This window comes from Malaclemys terrapin, chromosome 1, assembly GCF_027887155.1.
Source record: "Malaclemys terrapin pileata isolate rMalTer1 chromosome 1, rMalTer1.hap1, whole genome shotgun sequence".
In the NCBI taxonomy this organism is placed as follows: domain Eukaryota; kingdom Metazoa; phylum Chordata; order Testudines; family Emydidae; genus Malaclemys; species Malaclemys terrapin.
In genome coordinates, this window is record NC_071505.1 from 93,558,529 (window position 1) to 93,583,661 (window position 25,133).

Here is a 25,133-nt window from a genome sequence, read left to right on the forward strand (position 1 = left end):
ACCTAGAGAGCGTTTTCCTGGCTGAATTGCTCAGCAGGTGAGGGACACAGCATCACAGCAGGCCCTGAAATAACTCCACAGGGATCCTCAGAAGGCCCCTGAGGGCCCCTGGAAGGACACTGTTTGTAAATCTATAGTAGGATCACCCAGTACCGGGAACTGCTTCAAATCCAATGACAAGCAAAAACAGTGATGACACACGGCACCTTTGGAGAAAGTTCTGGAAGAGTGCGACAGCTGGTGAATTAGAGGGAGATTTCTGCACCTCCCTGGATTAGATGCTGGGTGCAGCATCTGGGAAGAAGAAAAAAAAAGGACCTGGATTTCTCTGCCTTCTGGTACGGACTGTGTGGCAAGCCTCTACAGGCCACTGTGCTCCATGCAAACATGCCTGGGGCATCTGAGTACCAGCTGCATGTGTTCCCATTCCTGTTTCCATTGCTTTTGGTTGCGCTCGCATCTCTCCCCATCTCTGCATCTGCAGTGTGTATCCATGGCTCTGAGATCACATGTGAGGATGGGCTAAAGTAGCGGAAAGCTGTTGGATTCTACCAGAGAGTTACTGACTTCTTAGCTACAGACTGCATAGCAATCCGAGAGAGAGAGTGAGAGGGAGGAAGGAGAGAGAAAAAATAGAATGGAGAAAAAGAGCGAATAGAGAGATTGTAAAATAGAGACAAACTGAGGGGAGGCGGGGAAAGCGACAACCAGATAAAAAAAGAGAAAGAGGGTGATAAACAACAGACAGAAGGGAGAAACCGGTCCAAGAACTCATCGCCAAGCTGCAGACAAATAAAGCTCATGAAGGATGGAAATTCCTCAAAACAAAAAATGCTAAAAAGGGGGAGATACAAAGTGCAGGAAAGAGAAGGAGATAGAGACAAATGAGGGAAAGTTAGAGCATGCCAGAGGGAATTCTTAGGAGGAAGAAGTAACTACTTGAAAATAGCAAGGAGACAGAAAGAGAGACTAAAAGGAGAGAGACCCCCAGATTCCTTAAATCCAGGCTCGGTGACAGATTTCATGGTGGGATGGAGAAATCTCCCTCTTTTCCCTTTCCCTGACTTTTGGCTCTCCAGGACTCAAACAGGGAATAACACAGGACCTGGGTAAGAAATTATTATGGCTATTAGCCTCATTATAATTTTCCAGGATTTTTGCTATGCTAATAATGCATAATTTCATATTAATTATCTATTCAAATATATATAATACGTATAAGTATGTGTGTATATATACACGTATTTATGTCTGCATGTGTGTGTGTGTATATATGTGTGTGTGTGTGTGTATATATATATAAAATAAAGTGTAAGCGTGAGTGTGTGTGTATAGATAGATACACACAAAAACACACATATAGTTAAAGCTCCATAACTTTCCCTCTTTTTTTGACCTGGAATGTCAACTTTGGTTACATTTATGTGATTTTTTTATTGTTAGTCACAAATAATTGGTTGGCTGCTCCCCTTTACAAGCTGTTTTTTTGTTTTCCCTTCGTCTCTCGCCCCCAATTGCTGGCACCCTCCACTTCTTCTCTGTGCCTTTCCACCCCATTTCCCTAATCAAGTCTAGAGATGAGGAGCTGGATTCCTTGTGCATGTGCTCAAAAACTCGGGCACATCAGGGCACATGCTGGTTCTCGCTCTGTGAAGCTTGTCAGAATCGATAATCGATACCTCACACCCCTCTGTCCAACCTCTTCTAGGTCACTGATTGTCTGTGTTGCTGATCTAATTGGCAGAAATGAAGCCCAAATAAGCAGTGTCTAAAGTGGCTTCAAACTCTTGAGTTTCTTTGAAGCTGAGGAAGCAGCCAGCAACATGCCAGGGAAAGTCTCTGTTTCATCTAATCTCTTCCTCTCCCTGTGTTTCTAGTGCATCCATCACTACAGTGCGTTGTGTTGCCAGAGCGTGTGGGTGGACCTGGCATGTCTCATGTGAACTCCTGCTGCCACCCCCTACCCTGGAGGTCCCTCCTGTACACATTGGACACTGCATCCTCATTAGTGGGCAAATTTCAGAGGGGCTCCCTCTGCTTGGAAGCTGACGCATTCCATCGCCAGAGTCCATCCATTCCCACATCACTTGATGGAGGTAGGAGGTGACAGCCATGGCTTGATGTCCCAGTTAGATTATTCCATTTTAACATACCCCAGGAAGCATTGGTAATGAATGACCCAAATGGCTAGTAGGGTAGACATCTAAGGGCTGGTCTATGCACAGTTTTTGTGCTGTGGTATCTGCTGAGAAACTGATGTCATTAAATCAGTGCAACCCCCACCCCCACCATGGGCGCAATTATTCTGGTATAAAGGTGCTTATACTGGTATAGCTTATTCCTGGAAATTTACCAAAGCAAGCGACAGTGGTATAAGGTACCTTTATACTGGTGCAGCTGCAGCCACACTAGGGTTTGTACTGACTGAACGATCAGATATAGCAGCACAAAAACTGCATCGCCAGCCTTATAGAGCCAAATCCCACTTGCTTTACTCAGCTGAGCAGCCCTATTGACTTCAGTGAGGAGATAGTGACTTCAGTGTGCAAGGAGAGTGGGGTTTGGCCTGAAATGTATTTGAATGGGTGACATATGGCAAACAAAGCCATCCCCTTCCAATCCATGGGGCACAGTGCTAACATGGGTGCTAACATGGATGGGGCCCCTCTGAAGTGCCCTGGCCTTGCTGGGAGGATGGAAAGAAAATAGCTTCCCTTCAGGATCTGCTCTTCGCCTGCTGTGTTCCGAGGTGTAAAGCAGATGGGACTGGATATAGGAATTAACCTTTGGGGTTTTCTCTTGAAATCCCATTGAGTAATTTTTTTTTCATTTGATCAAAAATGGAATGTGCTCTCACCCTCCCAAATGGGCAGCGGTCCATGGAAGGAGGGTGGCAATCTATGCTGGAATCCCCGTCACTGGAGGGTTTTTTCCAGACCATGCTGGACAAACACCTGTCAGGGATGCTCTAGGTGTACTTGGTCCTGTCTCAGTGCAGGGAGCTGGACTCGATGACCTCTCGAGGTCCCTTCCAGCCTTACCTCTCTATGATTCTATGATGTCAAAACTGGTGTTCCATGTGGTCAGGTGAGGGAGGGAACCAGGGCCAGCGGCGGTGACAATCAACTTGTTTAAATTAATAGAGATATCCTATCTCCTAAAACTGGAAGGGACCTTGAAAGGTTATTGAGTCCAGCCCCCTTAGCAGGACCAAGTACTGATTTTGCCCTAGATCCCTAAGTGGCCCCCTTAAGAATTGAACTCACAACCTTGGGTTTAGCAGGCCAATCCTCAAACCACTGAGCTATCCCTCCCTCCACTTCCTTATGCACATATGCCATCCCCATGGCTTCCAAGGGTGGAGGGGAGAATGGTTAGATTTACCTATCTATGCCAACGCACGTGTACAGTGTCATTATATTGCAGGCACTCAGGGCTGTGTGATCTCAAGGCTCCTGACTTTGGAAAAGGCTTCCTGGGACACCATGCTCTGAGAGGGGTGGGCTCTGATTTCCTCTTGTTTGAAGTCTGTGTGTGGATATTGAAGGTTGGGGGGGAGGGGGCTCTATTCTCACTACATCATTACCTAAGTGGGGGCCTTGCTGTCTGCCCCTCCCTTCCTCAAAGACTATTTGGGCCCCCTGCACTTTTTGTGCACCAGGGACAGAGTTGATGTGTGCCAAGCCAAGCACTGAGTGCAAATGTGTTTGTGTGTCTAAACGCAAGCCTTGCCTAGATGCTGCCAGTCCTTGCCCAGCATAGTGTGCCAAGTTATTGTGTTCCAGCCTGATTGTGAGCAGAAGCTCGTGATGCCTGGGTGCAAGTAAGGTTAAGCAATGAATATTGGCCTCTGTACTGTATGAAGCCTATGCACCATCTGCCTCCCTTGCAAGGGGGCAGAGTGAAAATGGGGCGGGTTGGATGTGTTGCAGGGACGTGACTGATGAGACATGAGCATGGTCCTCATCATGCTCATGGAGCTCCTAGCTATCTGCTCTCCTTAGGCTCTTCTGCTGAGGAGATCTCTGGTGGGAGCAAGCTCAGGATGGAGAGATCTCAGCCAAGCTCCTGATCTCCCCACCCTACTCACACAGGACCCTCCATTCCTCAGGTTCCTGTCTAAAATGCTGGATTGATACATCTGGATGGGCCCCTAGCGCTGGACAAAGAAAGCAACATCCCCATTCTTGCACATATATTATTTATTATTTGCATTACCATAGCTCCCAGAGGTGCTAATTATGAATCAGGGCTCCATGGTGGTAGGGGCTGTACAAACACAGAAGTCAAAATCCATTCGGTTTCCCTGTATTATGAGGCCTCGTCTACCCTGCCCGTGTGGTGGGAGCTAGAAGGATTGGCTGCATGGTGAGGGAGCTATGTGATAACATAGAGTAAGTGGTAGGGGGTTCTGCCCCTTGAGATCCAATGGAATATGGGGCTCCAGGTTTTACTAAATGTTTCCTAAATAGAGGGGTTCCTTAATACTGAGTTTAGCTGTCATAGAAGGAATTGAAATGTGCCCCGTGGTTGAGTTAGTTAGTGGAAATGGCGCCTCCAGAAGGGATGAGTGATCAAAATGTGCAGCTTACTGCATTTAGCTGCTGATGATAATAACTGTCCGGGGGACACACATTCTTTAAAGAGAGAGCTAGTCTGGTGGGGATAGGAGGGAAGAGGAAGGCAAGAGAACGGGAGGAGATAGAGAGGAAGGGGACAGAGGGAGGAGATGGGGTTGAGCTGGAGAGGAGGAGCTCTATTTCCTTCTCCTCTCTCTTTGTCCCTCCTCTCCTCTCCTCTCCTCTCCTCTCCTCTTTGGAGGCCAAAACTGACTGGTGTGATCAGTTGTTTCAATTCTGAGACTAGCAGAGGCACCAAACCTAGGGTAACCAGATGTCCCGATTTTATAGGGACAGTCCTGATATTTGGGGCTTTTTTTTATATGGGATCCTATTACCTCCCACCCCCTATCCCGATTTTTCACACTTGCTGTCTGGTCACCCTAACCAAACCCCACCCCTTACAGCATCGTCATGTAATTTGCAAGGAAAACTGACTTTTTTCAAATCAAAACTATCTTCTGTAAAATGTTTGTGAGCTGCTCAGGAAATCAAGAGGTTACTGCACAGTGCAAACCCCTTGCACCCCACTTTTCCAATGCACCTCAGTCCTTCTTCCTCCCCACCCTGCCCTACAGCTCTGTGAGTGCTCCTCAGCTTTGCCTCACAACTCCTGTTTGTTTAAAACAAACAAAAGGAAGTATTTCTTCACACAATGCACAGTCAATCTGTGGAACTCCTTGCCAGAGGATGTTGTGAAGGCCAAGACTATAATGGTTCAGAAAAGAACTAGATAAATTCATGGAGGATAGGTCCATCAATGGCTATTAGCCAGGATGGGCAGGGATATTGTCCCTAACCTCTGTTTGCCAGAAGCTGGGAATGGGCAACAGGGGATGGATCACTTGATGATTACCTGTTTTGTTCATTCCCTATGAAGCACCTGGCATTGACCACTGTCGGAAGACAGGACACTGGGATAAATGGACCTTTGTTCTGACCCAGTATGGCCCGTTCTTATATTCTTATTCCAGTCCTGGGGGATCCTTCATGCATCTCTTCCAGGGCCCCAGGTTATTACTCTGCCAATACAGTCCCTGTGGATCCACTCCCTTTTGGCTAATAGCTACTGTAAATCATCCTGCAGTTTCACATGGAGAAATTATTCTTCATTTCTCACCTTTTGACTCTGGTGCATGGGGTGACAGGTACAACATGTCTGCTGCATTCCATCCCAGAGACAGCTGCCTTTCAGTGGTGAGATCACTTTGGAGGGTACCAGGAAAAGGGAGAAGGACACAGCAATTGACACTGTGCTCCTCTGTGCCCTACACTCACGGCACATAGCCTAACGCATACACGTTCCAGACTGGTTAAAAGCAGTCTGACCTCAGCAAGCTCCAGTTCTTCAATGTTGTGACGTTATTTAGTTGTATTAGTTTAATCGAACGGAGCAGCCTGTGATCAATAGATGGCTGCTTGTGTCTTAGTGATCAATCCCTTATTCATAAATGTGTAGCTTCCCGGCCTCCTGCTAGCACTGATTTTCTATGAATGGTAAAAATTGAGGGGAAGCAATTTGCCCATTCTTCACAGCCCTGCAAAATTATCTGACAACAGGTTAACAGCATTAGAGTATACTGACTGTGCATGCTTAAAGGTGGTGGAGGGCTCTTTGATTTCGAAACACTAAGGATGAGCAAGATCCAATGGCTGGAAGTTGGAATTAGACAAATTCAAACTGGGAAAAAAGGTGCAGATCTTTCCTGGAAAGGGTAATTAACCAGTGACACAGATTACCAAGGAATGTGGAGGCTTCTCCATCACTTGAAGACGGTAAATCAAGGCGGCCAGTCTTTTTAAAGGATGTGCTCTAGTTCAGAGATTCACAAACTTTTTTTTGCTGAGCCCCCACTTTAGAGAGTCATGTCCCATCAGCCCCACCTCTCTTGAGGGAAGGGGTGCCCTGTACTCATAGGGGTGATGGGTGGGGGGACAAGAAGGTGTGCCCGGTACCCATAGGGATGTGGGGAATACTCACCATGTGGCAGTTGAGGAAGACTTCCACTCTCTGCAGCAGTCAGGTAGTCTCAGCTGCCAGGACCCGGCTCTCTGCCTGTCTTGCTCCCGACCCCGCGCAGGAAGCAAAATGGCCATGCTGAAGGGCCGGGGTCAAGAGGGGAGCTGGAGGCTGTACCCATGAGTACTGCCCTCCTGCCACTGACAACCCTCTGCCAGTGCCCCCGACCCTTCAGCACTGTCCATCCACTTCCCCTGCACTGTGTCTGACAGGGGCTCCGTGCCGGGGTCACGCTGAAGGGCCACAGGCAGGAGGGGGCTCTGTCTGGCAGGGGAAAGTGGACAGGGATGGGCCATTCTTCTGTTCTTATGTTAGGGATCTGTGCTGTGGGGCTGTGATGAAGGGCCAGGGTCTGGAGGAGGTTCTGTCTGGCAGCAGGGTCTGCATTCCCGAGTTGCATCCTTTAACTTTCCGCTCACAGTGTCCCCACTGGCCTTCCCAGAAGAGGAAGGTAGCTGCCGGTTGGTGGCTGTGGCAGAAAGCTGCTGCGAGCAGGCTCCATGCCTGAGACCGCCCGTGCTCCCCTCCCTCCAGCTGATAACCTTGTCACACCTCCCCGGGGGAGTGCCCCACAGCTTGAAAACATCTGCTCTAGTTCAACCATAAGTTGTTGAATTTGACATAGGAATTGGTGGCTGAAATTCTATGGCTGGGGTTCTAGGGGAGGTCAGCCAGATGGTCACAGTGTCTCCGACCTTGGAATCTATGACTGTGTGAAAACACAGAGGGACAAGGAATCCTGCCAGCAAACTAAGAAGTTCAAATGTTTCGAAACCACAGTCCAACTCCTCAGCAGATGTAAATGGGTGATGGGCACCTGCTGAGGAGCTGCCCCTGTGACTTTGCCCTGCAGGTTTATTTCTGTGGCAACATTTCTCCTGAAACGTTTCAGAGATCAAAACATTCTTGTGTCAACATGAAAAAGGCAACTTCCGCCGCCCCACCCACTTATAAAAACTGACCTGTAACCCCCGCACCACTGACAATGGGATGTAGCACAGAGGCGATGGGCAGCCAACCTCCGAATGTGCAAGCCACTTAATGGATGCTGTGACATTCCAGCCCTGAGGCAAGAGAGGTCATTCTGGAGTTTAACACAGTCAAATGTCCTGTCACTTTCACCTCTTCCCTTTCGTTCCTGTGCATGGATGTGACAGCCCACTCTACCTTTCTGTCTCACTTCCACTCTCTTTCCCTGCCTTTCTCTTTAGCTATTTCTTTCTCTCTCTTCCACTCCCTTCCAGTTCACAGCCATTGCAAGTGGCCCCGTCCCTCCACCAGCCCACGTGCACAGAGGGGATCAAGGCCGAGGGTTTATTCTTTCCCATTGATAGCAGAATGAAGAGGCTGCTTTTGAAACTGGGCCTGACAACGACTGAGCAGTTCAGACTTTGGTTATGTCATAGGATCTGATGTTAACCACATTTTAAGAGTTAGTCAAACTTTCTTTTCTTTTCTTTTCTTTTCTTTTCTTTTCTTTTCTTTTCTTTTCTTTTCTGTGTAGTTGTAGCGGTGTTGGTCCCAGGCTATTACAGACACAAGGTAGGTGAGGTAATCTCTTTGATTGGACCAACTTCTATTGGTGAAAGAGACAAGTTGCCCACTTCACATTCAATGGCCTCTTGCAATGTGTGTTAACTCCTTATGCGTAACAATCTGTTCCACCTTGTATTTAGCTGCGACATTCCTGAGTACTCTGAAGAAGAGCTCTCTGTAGATCAAAAGCTTGTCTCTTTCACCAACAGAAGTTGGTCCAACAAAAGATATTACCTCACCCACTTTGTCTTTCTTTCCATCAACAGTCATTGCTTCTTTCTTTCTCTTTTCCTATCCCCTTGTGTGTTAGACTATGCCCTTTGGAGTAAAGGAGAGTAAAGGAGAGTGTTTCTGGAAGAGGCGTTATAAAAATTACTCCAAAATAGGAAAGTATAATCTGCCCCCATTATCCCATTCAATCTGTATGAGTTTCCCACGTGAGTAGCAGCCTGGGGTTGTATTTCCATGAAGCTGTGACAGTTAAAGTGAGACAGCATTTGCTTATGTATCCTGAAAGCACTCTCTTTTATGGTTTCTGGAGACCCAAAAGACATCACATTGCCAGCAAACATAGCAATCAGCTCAAATGTTATGCATAGCACAGAGGTCGTAGGAGGTGATACTATTGGCACAACTAGGTACAAAGGCAATAAACATGTAGGAAATAGGAGTCCAATCCAGAATCCCAGGAGAGATTATAATAAACCATCACAGTGGAGGTAAATCATAGGTGTACAAGAAGAATGTGTACAAACATTGCTGCTACATGCCGTTCCTAACAGGGGCTGCATCTACAGTATCACTGCCGGTTTTACTGTGCATGTCTGTTCTAGCTGAGTCTGGAACTGTAGGCTCAGTGATCCCTATGCTGTTGGAAATCCACAGTGGGGTTACACGCAATCTGAGTGTCTGCTGCATTCCAGCCGAGAGGTGGCTGCATTTCAGTGGTGGTGCATCAATTCGGAGAGTAGCAGGAAAAGGGACAAGGGGCACTGGGCTCCCTCCTCCGCAGTGAACACACTCAGTTACATCGGCTGGGACATAGCCCACTACATACACATTCTAGTGATCTTCCCTCAGCAAACCCCAGCTCTTCCATGCTGTGACATTATTTAGTGATATTACTTTAGCTGGACTGAGCAGCCTGTCATCATCAGATGGCTGCTTGTCTCTAAATCATCAATCTCTTGTTTATAAATGGGCAGTTCTGCAATCCTAAGAAGTGGGCTGTAGTCCACGAAAGCTTATGCTCTAATAAATTTGTTAGTCTCTAAGGTGCCACAAGTACTCCTGTTCTTCTTTCTGCTTAAGATGATTTTTGAGGTGTGGTGCAACTGGGCAGAAGTAACTTTCCCATTTCTTACTGCACTGCAGCATGGAGGAGGGGTTACGTTCATATTACAAGAGCAATGGTACTGCTAGGGTCTGCTTAAAAGTCACTTTTCCTTTGCTGATGTTTTGCAACTAATACTGTTGTGTCAGGCTGTGATCTAATACTGGTGCTGCAAACCATGACTGCCCAGGAGGGGAGGTATCCTTTCTCAGCAGTGTGGAAGAGTGAGATGAATGTCTTTTTTGTAATTACCTACCCAATAAACATATTTATTAGTAATTGATGATCAGTGATCAGGGCTCTGTTATACTAGATACTCTATATACACAGAGTGAAAGACAGTGCCTGCCCTCAAAAAGCTTACAGTCTAAGTAGACAAGACAGACAAAAAGTGGCCATAATGAATGTTAAGCTTCCAGATGCTATTTCTACAGGAACATGGAATTACTAGGGTCAGCTAGTGAGTAGCCTGTTGGAAGCATCCGAATATATTAAAGATACAGTGCCAAATCCTTCACTGATAATAATATATGGAGATTACCTATCTCATAGAACTGGAAGGGACCTTGAAAGGTCATCATGTCAAGTCAAGTCCCCTGCCTTCTCTAGCAGGACCAAGTCCTGATTTTGCCCCAGATCCCTAAATGGCCCCCTCAAGGATTGAACTCATAAGCCTGAGTTTAGCAGGCCAATGCTCAAACCACTGAGTTATCCCACCCCACTATGTAAGTAGGCAGAGCTTCATTCAATTCTGAGCTACACCAGTAGTGGTTCTAGTCCTTAATATACGCTATCAATATCACTGTCCTATCACAAATGTATCTTATTTCCATTTGTCAGGGGACTATCCCAGCAATGTTCAGAGTCCCTCAAGAGCCAAAGCTCCAGCGGCAATCTTAGATCATAAACTCTTCAGGACTGTCCCTGAGTCGTTGTTCTATGTTTGTACAGTACCTGGCACAGCGGGGCCCTGGCCTCTCAGCTCTGCCGTAATACGACTAATAAAGAGCAAAACCAATTTCTCCTATGAGTGTGGCACAGAGAAGATGCAACTTAAAATTCTCTTGAACAGTTTTAACTTAATTCCATTTTTATGCTGCTTTTGGAGGCAAGGGTACTAAATAAAGGAACTGACCTAGGTAATGTCCCCTTTTTAGAAGGCCACATCCACTGTTTTCACCACCAAAACGTGAATTCTGTTTGATGCCTAAAAAAGTGATTGAGCCAACAGCACCACTGGGTCAAATGATGCTCTACTTTGCATGGACATTAGCGGATGCAGTGGTGCACTGAACAGCGTTTGCGACTGTGCTCCGTCACTCATGCTGGGCGCACAGAGGAGTACGTCTCTCAGGGCACTCTTCTAGAGAGGACTAACTGTAACGTGCACCCTTCTAGTCAAGCATGCATTGTGCAATGCATCAGGCCCCCGATGAGAGAACTGGGCCCTGGGTCTTTCCCCCTTCTCTGTCCCCATAACTTTCCCTCTCTCTCTTTGCCCTTTGTACTCCCTTCTCCAACTCTTCCTCCCCAGCTTACCTCTCTCTCCTGACCCTAGCCTTCCCTGATGGCTCGCTCGCTCTCTCTCCCCCAATTTTGGAAGAAGTTAGCATGTTAACATCTGCCCCAATAGCTGCCTCATACCCTTTCTCAACCATGATGCGCAGTGGCATATTCTCTCTCCTCTTGGCAGAGAGACACAGGGAGCACTAGAGTATGTGTCTAGTTGTTTTCAGAGTGATCTTTGCATGACCCATGCAAATGGCACCTCAGTTGACATGGGTTATGTGTGTCGAGGGGTGGGGCGGAGGAGGGAGGTGTGGGCAGAAGCCAGAGGTGGTGGAGAATGCTTTAACCTTTTTGCATCTTTCCCTCTGACTTTGTCATCCAGGGGATCTTTGTGTACATCCCTTTCTAGCTGTGTTTTCTTCCTCTCCCTCCCTCCCGTCCGTCAGCATGTGGGCTGATCACTGCTCAAACTTTTAATTCAGATGGTAATTGGAATAATAATACGGGCAGAGCCCTTCTGGCTCTGTTGCTGCAGCTGGCTTCAGGGAGCTATGAATAGCTCTGAGTCACACACACACAGAGCTGGTTTCACATCAGATCATTTTGTTTTGTTTTCATATTCCCCGTCCCCATCCTCGGGACTTCAAAGGAAAAAAGTTCCCCCTCTCACACTACCCCACAATATAAACCAGGCAAAGGCATGTCAATAAAATCCCTATTTGGGTGCCAGATAATGGGATGCCTAAAGAAATCAGTCAATTAAGGAGGGTTTGGGGGGCAGATGGGGATTGCAGGCATCTATTTATAATGATGGAAAGAAAAGGCATACGTGCATGTGTAAAAATAGTGCACAGTTGATTGCAGCTTCCTCCGCTCACCTTCCACCTGTCACTTTTCTTCTCAGATTGTAAGATGTTTGGAGTAGGGGCTGTGTCTTCATCTGTGTTTGTACAGCACCTAGCACAATGGGACCTCTGTGTGCTACTGTGATACGTAAGAACAACATAACGGAAAAATAGCCGTACCGGGTCAGACCAATGATCCATCTAACCCAGTATTCTATCTTCTAACAATGGCCAATGCCAGGTGCTTCAGAGGGAATGAACAGAACAGGGCAATTATCAAGTGGTCCATCCCCGGTCATCCAGTCCCAGCTTCTGGCAGTCAGAGGCCTAGGGACGCACAGAGCACTGGGTTGCATCCCTGACCATCTTGGCCAATAGCCATTGATGGACCTATCCTCCATGAACTTCTCTAATTCTTTTTTGAACCCAGTTATAGTTTTGGCCTTCACAACATCCCCTGGCAATGAGTTCCACAGGTTGACAATCTGAAAAGATACTTCCTTTTGTTTCTTTTAAACCTGCTGCCTATTAATTTCATTGGGTGACCTCCTGGTTTTTGTGTTATATGAAGGGGTAAATAACACTTCCTTATTCACTTTCTCCACACCAGTCATGATTTTATAGACCGCTATCATATCTTCGCTTAGTTGTCTCTTTTCCAAGTTGAACAGTCCCAGTCTTTTTTAATCTCTCCACACCTGGAAGCTGTTCCATACCCCTAATCATTTTTATTGCCCTTCTTTGTACCTTTTCCATTTCTAGTCTATCTTTTTTGAGTTGGTGACCAGAACTGCCTGCAGTATTCAAGGTGTGGGTGTACCATGGATTTATAAAGTGGCATTATGATATTTACAATCTTATTTTCTATCCCTTTCCTAATGGTTCCTAACATTATGTTAGCTATTTTGACTGATGCTGCACATTGAGTTGATGTTTTCAGAGAACTATCCACAATGACTCCAAGATCTCTTTCTTGAGCGGTAACAGCTAATTTAGACGCCATCATTTTGTATGTATAGTTGGGATTATGTTTTCCAGTGTGCATTACTTTGCATTTATCAGTATTGAATTTCATCTGCCAGTTTGTTGCCCAGTTACCCAGTTTTGTGTGAGACCCCTTTGTAACTCTTTGCAGTCTGCTTTGGACTTAATTATCTTGAGGAATTTTGTATCATCAGCAAAATTTGCCACCTCACTGTTTACCTCTTTTTCCAGATCATTTATGGAACAAATAATAAATAATACTAAGGGATCTGAGTTCTATGTGCAGTTCCAAAGTTCTATGCCCACTGTTTCTGTGACAGGCCAAAGAACCACAGGTCTTTTCCACATGATCAGATTCTAGATCCGTAATTCACCAGCTGTGCAGCTCCAGCAGTGGTAGCAATGGCAGGAGTACTATGGAACGCAGGGCTCAAAGTAGAGTTAGACAACACAGTGGTGAAAATGTCTGTGCCCTGTACACACTTGTGCTGTCACCATTGCAGTCACCGATGGAGGCGCACCTGTGGTGAATTACAGCTATGCAGTTTCCTTGTGCAGTCATAACCAAAGTGCACAGCAAAATGGCAACCAGGAAATCCTTGGTGGCCACAGATTTGTTACAACATTATTGGCACCACCAAATACAAGGCCTAGAAGGGAGAGGATTAGCTTGGGGGGCTGCATTTCAGGCTGCTGATGAAATCAGAGCTAGAGAGCGTGGCTTAGTGATTTAAGTGTAACCCACACTAGGAGAGTGGGGTCTTTGTCCCCCTCTGATGGATGGCACATGTGAGAGGTTAGTGGGTCAGCTACATCTGGGGAGTCAGTCCGTAGCTCACATGGTAGCAGATGATGCTTTTAGGTGCTGAAGGCCTAGGGTTCATACCCAGCTGATAGCACCTATAGGGCGGGTTACAAGAGCGATACCCAGTGTGGAGCTTGAACTTCTATAGCCCTCAAAGGCTTAAGATGAGCAGCCCCAAGCAGCAAAGTCTGTAATCCCCAGGAACAGAGAGAGGAGATCGCTGTCGTTCTCAGAGCCATCAGGTATGAAACTCCTAGATTTTCCCTCCTGAACCATTGGTTTGAATCCTAGCAAGCTAGAGTCAGCCCTTCATCTTTCTGAGGTAAATAAACGCTATGTGGGTGGGTGTGTATGTGTGTGGGGGGCTGTTTTAGATGAGACCTTCCTGTTTCCTCTCCATGGGCAGTAAACCCCTTGGCACTTTTCACATGAGTAGACTTTTGTGTCTGTGCCCCCAGGCAGTATACCCTCTCCTTCACTGTGGTGCAGCGCACTGCACGCCAGCTGGCTACCACCCTCCCGCACCAGAGATGACTGCGGTTCGGTGGTTCTGCGGAGCTATAAAGCCTCTAGAGATGAAATGTACTATATTTTGTCCCTGGGGAGCCGTTTGGCTCTTTCTTCTGCTACTGTAATACAATTAAAAATAAATCGTAGATCTGATCATGCCCATGAGATTCAGATTAAAGTGGATCACATGGGGCTTTCTGAAGACAAGACAGAGATCTCCAAGGTGGCCCTGACATAGAGAAGCTGGTGACTAGGGGGCAATGTCATGGCAGACTCTGAAGCAGCACCCCCCACAGACACCAAGTGACGGCTGCCTCCCACCCCCAGACTAGTCGCCTGTATGTTTCTCTCTTCCAGGCTACGATAGATGTTGGGGGGGCATGTCCAGATGGAAACCGCTAATGAGTTTATTTCCGTCTTGCTCCTGATTTGGGTAGCTCCAGGTTTTGTGATTCTATGGCTTCCCTTTGCCAGTCAGGGGAGTGCTGATTCAGACTGCCACACCACCTCTCTGGGCCTATCTTGGCCAGCCTCTCAGTGGGTGATGCAGTCAGTTAGCACTCTGGCAATCCACTTGGTCTCCTCTCTGGTCCTCTGGGCTGGCACGAGACACAGTCCCTGCCCCCCCAGAGGAAGCATCATCATAAATGCATTTAGACAAGTTGTCCCAGTAAACAATGAAATCCTATCACCGGGCAATGACACACCCAGTGCGTTAACCCTAGGACGCAGGTAGGGTTTTCAACAATCCCGTATTACAAGGGATGTCCCTTATTTCAATAGATAATTGCCTGTCCTGTATTTCATTTCCGTACAACAAGATCAGGAGTTGCTGGGTGCTGCAAAAAGCAGCAAGAAATATGCCTGGCGAATGTAGGTGAGGACTGCTTATTTATTATTAATAATAAAAATAATAATAATGATAATAATTATTATTGGGAGGTGGGGTGGGGCGGGGGTGCTATAAAACAGTCCCTTGTTTTTTAAATAAATGTTGGCAACCTTAGACCTGGGTGACTGAGCTATCCACACACATTGAGGGTTTCTGGTGACACCCTGTAATCCTGAGAACAAAGCTCAGCTCACCTGATCCTTGGGAGAGAGATATTGAGTCAAGCACAGTTTCCCGGGATTGTGCTTGTTTATAACCGAAGATTTTCATCACCAGATTTTGACACAGTGCATGTTTTTATTAAAATCAGATCCAAATTCTTCCTCTTGCCCTGATCCTCATGAACCTTCCTCCCCACCTTTGTGGCCTTATTCCTTTACCATGAACATCCTCACCCCATGCCTTACAACCCTGGCATGAATCCTACTGGTCCAAATCCCCATGCTGTGTAGCCTTCAGTGACCTTATCTTCCTGCCATGAGATCCTTCTGCCCTGATCCCCTGACTAACCCTTGGTCCTGCCAATAGCCCATTGGCCATGATCCCCTCTGCCTTAAGGCTCCTGCTTTGAATTCCCCCCCCCCTCCGCCTTACTCTATTCCCCCTGCCCTGATCCCAGAACAGGAGATGGATCATTTAATGATTACCTGTTCTGTTCATTCCCTCTGGGGCACCTGGCATTGGCCACTGCCGAAAGACAGGATACTGGGCTAGATGGACCTTTGGTCTGACCCAGTATGGCTGTTCTTATGTTCTGATGATTTCAGATTGCTTTGTATAAACTCATTTGCATGTCAAGGCTGTTAATGAACAACCCCATGGCTGCGAGGCCCAGGTATGGAACTAGGATATCAGAGCTGACCTGGCCTATCCTATGCTTGACATTTATTTGTATAGTTCAGTCCCATTGGCTGAAATGCTGTGAACATTGATCTGGCTGTTTCTCTTTCCCCTGGCTGTGAAGTCACAATGTGAAATGCAGTTGTCTGATGACATCACAAACCTAGGTGACTTCTGCTCCCTCCGTTATTAAAGCTACAGACACATGCACACACGGAGATGATTTAAGTACAGATACTTCTGTAACCCACTGTCACACTTTGAATGGTGCCGAGGCTAAGACAGCTGCTAAAGAGGATGGGACAACAGTGGACAGCTCAGGCAGCCCTGTCACAGAAGAAATGTGACCTGTGCTGGAGCTAATTTGCAAACTGCTACTTCTGTCGGAGCTCACAGCCCTTCAGAAATGCCACGGCCGCTTTTCCCCTCAGGAACATTGGAGAGGACCTGTCCACAGTCCCAAGGCCTAGATAATGAGGAGGAGGAGGAACCCATTTGCTGTTACCCCCATCACCCGCCACCTCCTCCGGCCCATGCTAAGAGCCTCATCAGCCCAGGGGACAATCATCTGGAAGATCCAGAGGGAGCCATTCCATTTTCCTTAAAGGGGTTTGTAAAAACGAAAACTCGTGGCACAGCAAAAGAGGAAGAGTCAAAAAATAGAATGTTTGCAAAGAAATTGGCCAGATACAACCTAGGCTTTGAAGATGATTCCTTATCTCCAGAAGCATTGGGCTTGAGCATGGAATTTCAGGAGCCATTTTACAAAGACCTAGAGATGGCTGATACCTTATCAGATGATGAGGATGATGATTGGGGTGGGAGCTATCACCACCCTGCCCTTGAAAAAGCCCGTAAGTCCAGGTTTGCCAGCATGTCACCTTGTAGCCCGCATGATTCTTTATATCACAACACAGCCAGACAGTTGGGAATTGAGGCATTTGCTCCCTGCCTCCATCCCAGCGACTTGTATGTTTCCTGCAGAGCTCATGACAAGGCACCTGAAAGTTGTGCTCTTCATGAAGAATCCATAGGAGACAGGGAGTATCCATCTGTGCAGCTGAGCTATGAAGAACTCAAAGAGGAGAATTCCATGCTCAGGAGGAAGATCAAAAGTATCCATAGCTTCTCAGAAAGTCAGACACGCATGGTGAGAAACCTGGAGAGAAGACTGAGAGCCAGTGTGGTCAAAGAGGAGAAAGAGGCTCAGGGTTTAGAATCCGTTGTCCAGCAGGCAGAACGGAATCTGCTGGGGATGACCCAGCGGGCCCTGAAGGCAGAAAGTAAGGCTGCAAAGCTGAAGCAGGAGGTGTCTCTTCTCCAGGTGGAGCTGGAGAGTTTCAAGACAGAGAATGACATGCTGCGTGCAGGCCAGTCTGCCAGCCTGGGGGCAGTGCAACAAAATGTAGACGTTGCCTTGCAGAATCTCCACCGGGTTATAGCCAATGCACACTTGTCAATCAAACAGCTGGTCTCGGGAACGGAAATGCTGCATTTTGTGGCTGACCTCCTGAAATCCATAGACAAGATTTCCGAAGTCAAAAAGGAAGATGATGGATGAAAAAGCGCTTAGGGGGCTCCCACCTGTGAGTGTATAGACTGAGATCACACTGTTCCCAGACTGCAATCAGTAATGCAATGTTTGCTTTCATGAAACTTTGCGTGTCTTCAAATAAGTGGCCTTTATCCTTCCCAGAAGTACTTTTATTGTAATTAAATATGAATTTCACGTACTAATGTAGTGTTAGCCTCAGGTGCTCTGTTTCAATAGTGCAGTGCTACAGGCTGGGAGAACCAGCTGTTTGTCCTGTCCTCATCAGAGGTCCTGTGTTGAGGTATTTTACAGGCTTTGGGCTACAAGCCAGAGCCCACATTGGGAAGGGGGTAGCACAGGGGCTCTGTACCAGCAGGAAGCCCTGCAGATGCATTGGCTGACTGAACCAGAGTTCTTTCATGGGAGCTGGGGCATAGCATGCCAGAGGGGGCTGTGTTACCCTTTATCAGATAGCAATCTACTCTCCCACCTGGCTTATTTGTGCTGGCTGGTGCAGAAGGTGGCTGGGCAGCTCTGTGCACATCTCACCTGTCCCTCTTCCCCTGCCCCTGTTGGTGGCTTGGGGAATGCAAGGAACCAGAGTTCTGGGCATCTTTGCATAGGGTTACAACAAAGGGAAACTCTTATACCCTCTTAGCACTTCCCTTGAACTCAGGGTCAATCACAGTCTGTCCCTTTAGAAGCAAAGGGTTCCTCTCCCTGGAACCTTTACATCCATGCCTGGAGAAGGACAAGAGAGATTTGCTCAATAACCTTTATGAAGTTGTTAAATATCCAAGTGTGAGCTGAGACAATGTCCCTTTCTTTACACTACTAGCTCCAGTGCTGCCTAATTGTGTGTGAAAATGCTTTGATTTCCATGTCCTTGTCTCATGGCAGAAAGGGAAAGTGCTGAGATTTAGCCATCACAGTAGCTGTACTGTATCAAGAAGGGGATGCTCCTCCTCCCACTGCTAGACCTGGATGTGTTGATGTGGCAACCCTAGCTCTGAATCTCCTACCTTTTGCAGTTTGCTAAAGAACATACAGCATAGGCAGTCTTGTCCTTGCTCTGGTGGGACCATCTCCAGGGATGAGAGGGAGATAGTCTCCATCACTCCTTAGCCTTTCTGTTGGGCTTAGATTATCAACCACAATTTTACTACAATTTATGCATCTGCATAATTGCATTTTACACAGAGGGCCTCATCTATTTTATTAGAACTTTCTCAACAGCCTTTAATGCTCTTAGCCACCAGGGAAGGGTGGCCAGGGCTCCAGTCCCTGATGGAACTGGGCGGGGTGGCTCTCAAGTGGCTGTGTTTATTTTTGACCGGGTAGGCTGAGGGTAATTATGGGCAATTATTTGTCTTCACCAGGAGCCCAGCCAGTAGAGTACCCAAGGTTCCATTATGTCTTCACTGCTATTCATTCATGGATCCATTCTGTCCATGCTCCTCTTCAAGTGGCCATGTATGGATAGTCTCAGATACCAAACTGCCTGAGCAACATTTTTATCTGGCTGCAAGACAGCTGGTTGAAACTCAGCCCAGCCAAGTCAGAGGTAGGAGGAAGTGTTTTGAGGAGCTGGCTTGTGGTTTGTCTGTGTTCACTATTCAGGGAGTGTGTCCGCCACTAGTTAGCCAGAAGCAGAACCTGGGGGTCACCCTTAGCAGCGTGGAAGCTCATTTTGCAACAGTGATCAGAAGTGGCTATTACTGTCCCTGGCTTATCTGAGAAACCCAGATGTTTTGTTCAGACGTGGATCTTGACCAAGTCATCCACCATGCCTTTCTCACATCCAGGCTAGTCCACTGTAATGTGTTCCTAATCGCACTTTCCTTGAATTTGCCCTGGAAAAATGGTTGCTTACTTGCTCTTGATGATGGGAGTGAGGGAGTGGGCTGGTTATGCCTGCATTCTGTAATGGCTGCCAGGAACCCAAAGAGTATGGTGGAGGGTTAGCACTGGTCCACAAAGCCCTTCTTCATCTATAAGTCATCACCCCTTGCAGTATGTCCCTTTTCAGCAACTCCAGTCAGCCAGAACAAGTTGATTCTTGGTCCTTTGGGTTCATGGTTCTTTGGTTTAATCAAGACCAGGCCAGCGGCATGGCTTTCTCAGTCCACTGAACCCTCTGCAGCAGGTTGTCTAGCAGAGTCCCTCCTTGGCTGCTTTGGGGGCATATTGTGAGGCCTGTTTATTACTGCAGCCTTGTCCCTATCTCTGGATACCTCCTATGTATCACTTTGCTTTTTTGTATCCGTTAACCACTTTCCTTTCCTGTTTTTGGGGTGTGTTCATTGGAAAGCATTCCCTCTGGACTGGGGTGGTGGGGGTGGGTTTGCCTGAAGGCTTCTGAGCTCCTTTAGCCCTTGTTTTTTGGTGTTTTCTGACAGGCTGATCTCTAATCCTCATGTAAGCTTTTATGTTACTGTAGTGCATAATGCGAGGGGCCTTACAAATGTGCTAAATTGCGGGTTCTTGACCGGGATTTATGACTGACCTGCCCTTCCCATATTGCTAACTGGGAGGGGAGACTGGGTTAGGTACACAGGGGCCTTGGGGGCTGTGGTATGGAAAAGGGGGCTGCAGTATGGTGATTGCTGGGAACTGCTGTACTGTCTGTATAAATCAGTTCTTTATACCTGTTTTTACAACTAGTGGATTGAGACAAAGCCTTGGCGAGATAGAGTGACATTATGAGGCCTCTCCTGAGTGGTCACAGAGATCTGGGACCTCCATGCTCTGCTCGCTTGGCCAGGGACCGCTCTTTTTGGTTGTTATGTTGATGGGATTTTCCTTTGTTGTTTGTCTCTAAGGTGTGTGCTCAGCACCGATCACAGGTATGGCTGGCGCCACAGCTCATCAGGGGTGAATCCCAGCCTCACCTGGTCCTGTGTGAACTCTGTTGTTTGAGACCCGAGACACGTACAACTCCCACGGCACCTCACAATCTGAGTTACCCTGATGATAAAGCGAGCCATGGGTAGCGTCCGAGTTAACAGGTGAGTGACCCCTTCTTAAAGGCTGTCATCACCCCTGGGATTATGGGATTCCTTGCCCACCCCCTTCTCCCCCCAGTGGCATTCGTGTCTCTTTAAATCTATTCCAAACTACACCTCATCACTCCCTGCAGTGCCAATGGCTGCCAGGCCACACCTGCTCTGCTTCTCCACTCCAAGTTTATGGCCCTTTTCCCCTGCTCCCACCTTATTAGGAATGTGCCACACATATGTAAGGAGTTACCAGTTCTCAGCCAGATCAGTCCCTACAGTGGAAGGGGAAAGCAGATGAGGGGAAGGTGAGAGGCTGAAGCAGTTGCCCTGGCAAGAGGGGAGATAAATTACAGATTTCTGCCTGTAATCATCAGGAGATAAACACCCACCTTCCATAAACCTCACTTTGCCCTTCCCAAATGAAAGGAAGAGGGTGAATGATTTGGGAGATGATTATTATTGCCCTGAAGAGACCCCCATGTTTAACTCATGGGGCATCTCAGGAACAGTTAGAGACAGGGTCAAGGAAGCCATCTTGGAGAACTCCAGATGGTCTGGTAACCTAGGGAGATCAATGGAGTACAGAGACAGTCCTTGAAGGAGAGGCACTGAAAACCAGGATGCCTCCTGTGGGCTCCCTCCTCCTGAAAATGTATCAACTTAATTCTACCAATGGTCAGAGCATCCACTGTGATTATGTGATCAGGGAACAACTGTGATGTCATACAAAGCCTTATGACCTAACAGCAGCAGCTTTCTTCCTGACAGGGAGCAGGGAAGTGGTTGGGATATTCTGAGGGAGAGGGGAGCATGAAAGCAGGACAAGCAGCTCTCAGAGAGAGGGAGTTTCTCACAGGGAATCTGCCAGCACTTTGGCTGTTGTTGATCTCTAAATTACACCTTTGGCTCTGGATACAGGATGCTGGGAGCCATGTTCGTTGCTGTGGCAACGGAATTGTCCTGAATTCAGGAAGTGTATAAACATTGTCACAGATGCACAATTAGATCAGTGAGGAGAAGGCAACAGAAAATAGAAACTTCCAACCTTTATAATTCAGGGCCAAAATGTTACAAGATACCAGCCACTTGTGCTTAGTCTTCTCTGCTGGCTGCATCTGCATGTCAATGTAAATCAAGACTCTAGGGGCTTTGAGGTATTTTCTCAGAGTTAAGGCAAGTCAAGATTTCAGTGTTGTGAGCTTCCTCACAGTGGAGTGCAGTCAGGACTTCGGTAGAATGAGTTTCCTTGCAGCGATGCTCTGCAAATGTCCAACCAGGGATCCACCAATCTTTAGAGCCCTGCGCGGATGCAAAAATGTGTATCCGCATCTGATCTGTGATCCGCAACATTTATCTGCAGATATCCACAGATATCCACAGATTTGCAGGTCTCTACACCAGGGGCTGGGCTGAGGCTCCAAGGTACCGACCCCCTGCCGCCCGCCGGAGCCCACTCGGGGAGCTGTGGGGAGCCTGCCCTGAGTTATGGACCCTCCACCTGCCCTCAGCCGGGCGGGGAGCCTGAGGGGCGGGGACATGGCTGGGAGCTGCTCTTAGCCCTCCCCCCCTCCACCCCCCGCCCAGGGCAGGTGGAGGGTCCGCCACGGCTCCCCACAGCTGTGGCTGGGCTGCTGCTCCGAGCTGCCCTCCTCCCTGGCCGGAGCCAGAGAGCTGCGCTGGCAGCTGTGGGGAGCCTGGCTCCCTCCACCTGCCCCGAGCAGCCCCTGGCCCCTGTCGCTGCCCCCCAAACCCCTTGCCCAGTGTCCCTGCCCCCCAGGCCTCCTCCCAGGACAGGTGGAGGGACCCAGGCTCCCCACAGCTGTCTGTGTGGCTCTCCCCGACTGGGCTCCAGCAGGGGGGCGTGCCTCAGAGCCGTGGTAAGAGCCAGGCTGGCAGCCGTGGCGGATCCTCCACCTGCCCTGGGCGGGGGGCCCGAGCAGCCCCGCGCAGTGTCCCTGCCCCCCAGGTCCTCTGCTCAGGGCAGGTGGAGGGTCCGCGCCACGGTTCCTCACAGCTGCCCACCCGGCTCTTACCATCAGAGCCCTGTGCGGATACAACATTTGTATCTGCATCCGTGCTGCTGTCCATGGATATACAGCATATATCCGTGGATTTGCAGGGCTCTACCAATCTTACTGCCGTGTCTTGGTAGAACCAGCTGGGGAATCCAGTGTTGTGAACTTCCTCATGACAGTGCCCTGTCAAGACTCCAACACTGTGAGCTTCCTCACAGCAGCATCCTGACAATGCCAAAGAGGACCCAGACAGTGCCAGAGGAAGACTCTGGCAATGTGCTGTTCCTCAGAGCTCTCCCTTGGCAATGCTCAGCTAGCCAGAGCTCCAGTTGTTTCCACTTCTTCACAGCAGGGCTTTGTCTCTGGGAGCATGAGCTTCCTCCTGGGGAGCCAGTGACCCTCTAAGTGCTCAGCCCCCCCCCTTTTATTTTTACCTCAGCAGTTTGTTTTCTCTGAAAGGTACAGCATTGTCTCAACTGAAGAGGATGGGCACAAGGTTTCTGCCCTAGGCAACATGAATGGGCACAGCTGGAATGGGAAAGGACATGTCCCCAGGCGGAAACGCCGTAACCGTTTTGTGAAGAAGAATGGACAGTGCAACGTGTATTTTGCCAACCTGAGCAACAAGTCTCAACGCTACATGGCCGACATCTTTACCACATGTGTGGACACTCGCTGGCGCTACATGTTTATGATCTTCTCAGCAGCCTTCCTGGTCTCCTGGCTCTTCTTTGGGTTCCTCTTCTGGTGCATTGCTTTCTTTCATGGTGACCTGGGTGCCACTGGGGTGGGCGGTGTCCCCACCACTGCAAAGCCCTGCATCATGCACGTCAATGGCTTCCTAGGAGCCTTTCTCTTCTCGGTGGAGACACAGACCACCATTGGGTATGGGTTCCGTTGTGTGACTGAGGAGTGCCCGTTGGCCATCATGGCAGTAGTGGTCCAGTCCATCGTGGGCTGTGTCATCGACTCCTTCATGATTGGCACCATCATGGCCAAGATGGCGCGGCCCAAGAAACGGGCCCAGACCCTCCTTTTCAGCCATCATGCTGTCATCTCTGTGCGCGATGGCAAACTGTGCCTCATGTGGCGAGTGGGAAACTTGCGGAGGAGTCACATTGTGGAGGCTCATGTCCGGGCTCAGCTCATCAAGCCCTACATGACACAGGAAGGTGAGTACCTCCCACTGGACCAGCGGGACCTCAACGTGGGCTACGACATAGGCCTTGACCGCATATTCCTGGTATCCCCCATTATCATTGTCCATGAGATTGATGAGGAGAGCCCACTCTATGGAATGGGCAAGGAGGAGCTAGAGATGGAGGACTTTGAGATTGTCGTCATCCTGGAGGGGATGGTGGAGGCCACAGCCATGACCACCCAGGCTCGCAGCTCCTACCTGGCCAGTGAGATCCTCTGGGGTCACCGTTTTGAACCTGTGGTCTTTGAGGAGAAGAACCGCTACAAAGTGGACTACTCACACTTCCACAAGACCTACGAGGTGGCCGGCACCCCTTGCTGCTCAGCCCGGGAGCTGCAAGAGAGCAAGATCACCATCCTATCTTCTCCGCCACCTCCTAGTGCCTTCTGCTATGAGAACGAGTTGGCCTTAGTCAGCCAAGACGAAGATGAGGAGGAGGAGGAGGTGGAAGTGGGGCCTGGGTTAGGAGGAAGCACCAAGAAGGATGGAGGAGTCATCCAGATGACGGAATTTGGGAGTCACTTGGATCTGGAACGGCTACAGGCTGCCATCCCCCTGGACACCATCTCCTACCGCAGAGAGTCAGCCATCTGACTCCTCCTGCCTTTCCATTCTGCATCTATTGCCCACCATCTCCTCCCTTTCACTCCAATGCTTAATTGAAACACTCCCCAAAGAACCTCCTTTGCCCACCTCTCAGCCCCTGAGCATGTACTGTGTGAGACATGCTCATGTTTCCAGTGGGCACAACCCACACTGGAACAGACTTCTTGCAACCAGATGGGAAAGAAATATGTGTATTTTGAACTCCTACATTGACAGCTGATGTGAGGGAATGTCCCCCACAAGCCCCACCACTGTTTGGGGCTGGAACCATGGGAAGACAAGCTTGGACCCAAAGCAATCGCCTCAGTACAACTGATGGCCGCTAAATGGGTCCAGACTGTTGCCAGAGAAGAAGTAGGCTATAAATGCCAACCAAACTGGGAGGACAGGAGAATCTGGGGGTCATGGGGAAAGAGTGAAAAGGATCCGGGAAGTGGGGTGTATTTTGCATGTTTTTTGCTTGTTGTACATGATATTATTGTGTATAAAACAGATCAAGAACCAAAATCCATATTCTTCCATTTAAAATTCCCGATCAGGAGTCAAGGACTCAGTAGCCCTCTCGACTCTCTCTCTGGCCCTTGGCATCCTTGACTCCCAGAGGCAGGTTGACCCCACCCACCCATCCCAAGTCTCCCCTGGTTCTTTTTTAAAACTATTCCCGACTTTTCCCAGAGACACCCACCAGAGGAGGCAGAGCCCTGTGTGTGCAGAGGGAATGTTAACTGGGGCAGTGTCTGGATGACAGACAAATTATTCATTCAGGACAGTGGTTCCTCCACAAACTCTTTCCAGCTCCTCCAGCCTCCTCCCCCTGTGAGCAGCTGTAAAACTGAATTTGTAACTATTTATTTTTAATAAAGTATAATGCCTCAGGGGAAGTCT

General features: G+C 48.4%; 2 protein-coding genes across 4 annotated transcripts; both read left to right on the top strand.

The window, feature by feature from the left end:
* The first annotated feature begins 726 nt into the window (after positions 1–726).
* KCNJ4 (potassium inwardly rectifying channel subfamily J member 4) lies at positions 727–24,755 on the top strand. 3 transcript variants are annotated; one of them, XM_054016238.1, is made up of 4 exons: positions 727–1,109; positions 1,878–2,096; positions 20,250–20,435; positions 22,901–24,755. In XM_054016238.1, exons 3-4 carry the CDS (start codon positions 20,398–20,400, stop codon positions 24,234–24,236), a joined length of 1,374 nt encoding a protein of 457 aa, XP_053872213.1. In that variant the 5' UTR covers positions 727–1,109; positions 1,878–2,096; positions 20,250–20,397; the 3' UTR covers positions 24,237–24,755. The 3 variants fall into 3 exon arrangements, with proteins under 3 accessions (XP_053872213.1, XP_053872215.1, XP_053872214.1); XM_054016240.1 differs by having other exon boundaries at positions 22,907–24,755; XM_054016239.1 differs by lacking the exon at positions 1,878–2,096.
* LOC128830417 (endosome-associated-trafficking regulator 1-like) lies at positions 16,300–17,454 on the top strand. The gene has a single exon (XM_054016241.1). It carries the CDS (start codon positions 16,300–16,302, stop codon positions 17,452–17,454), a length of 1,155 nt encoding a protein of 384 aa, XP_053872216.1.
* Positions 24,756–25,133: the final 378 nt, after the last annotated feature.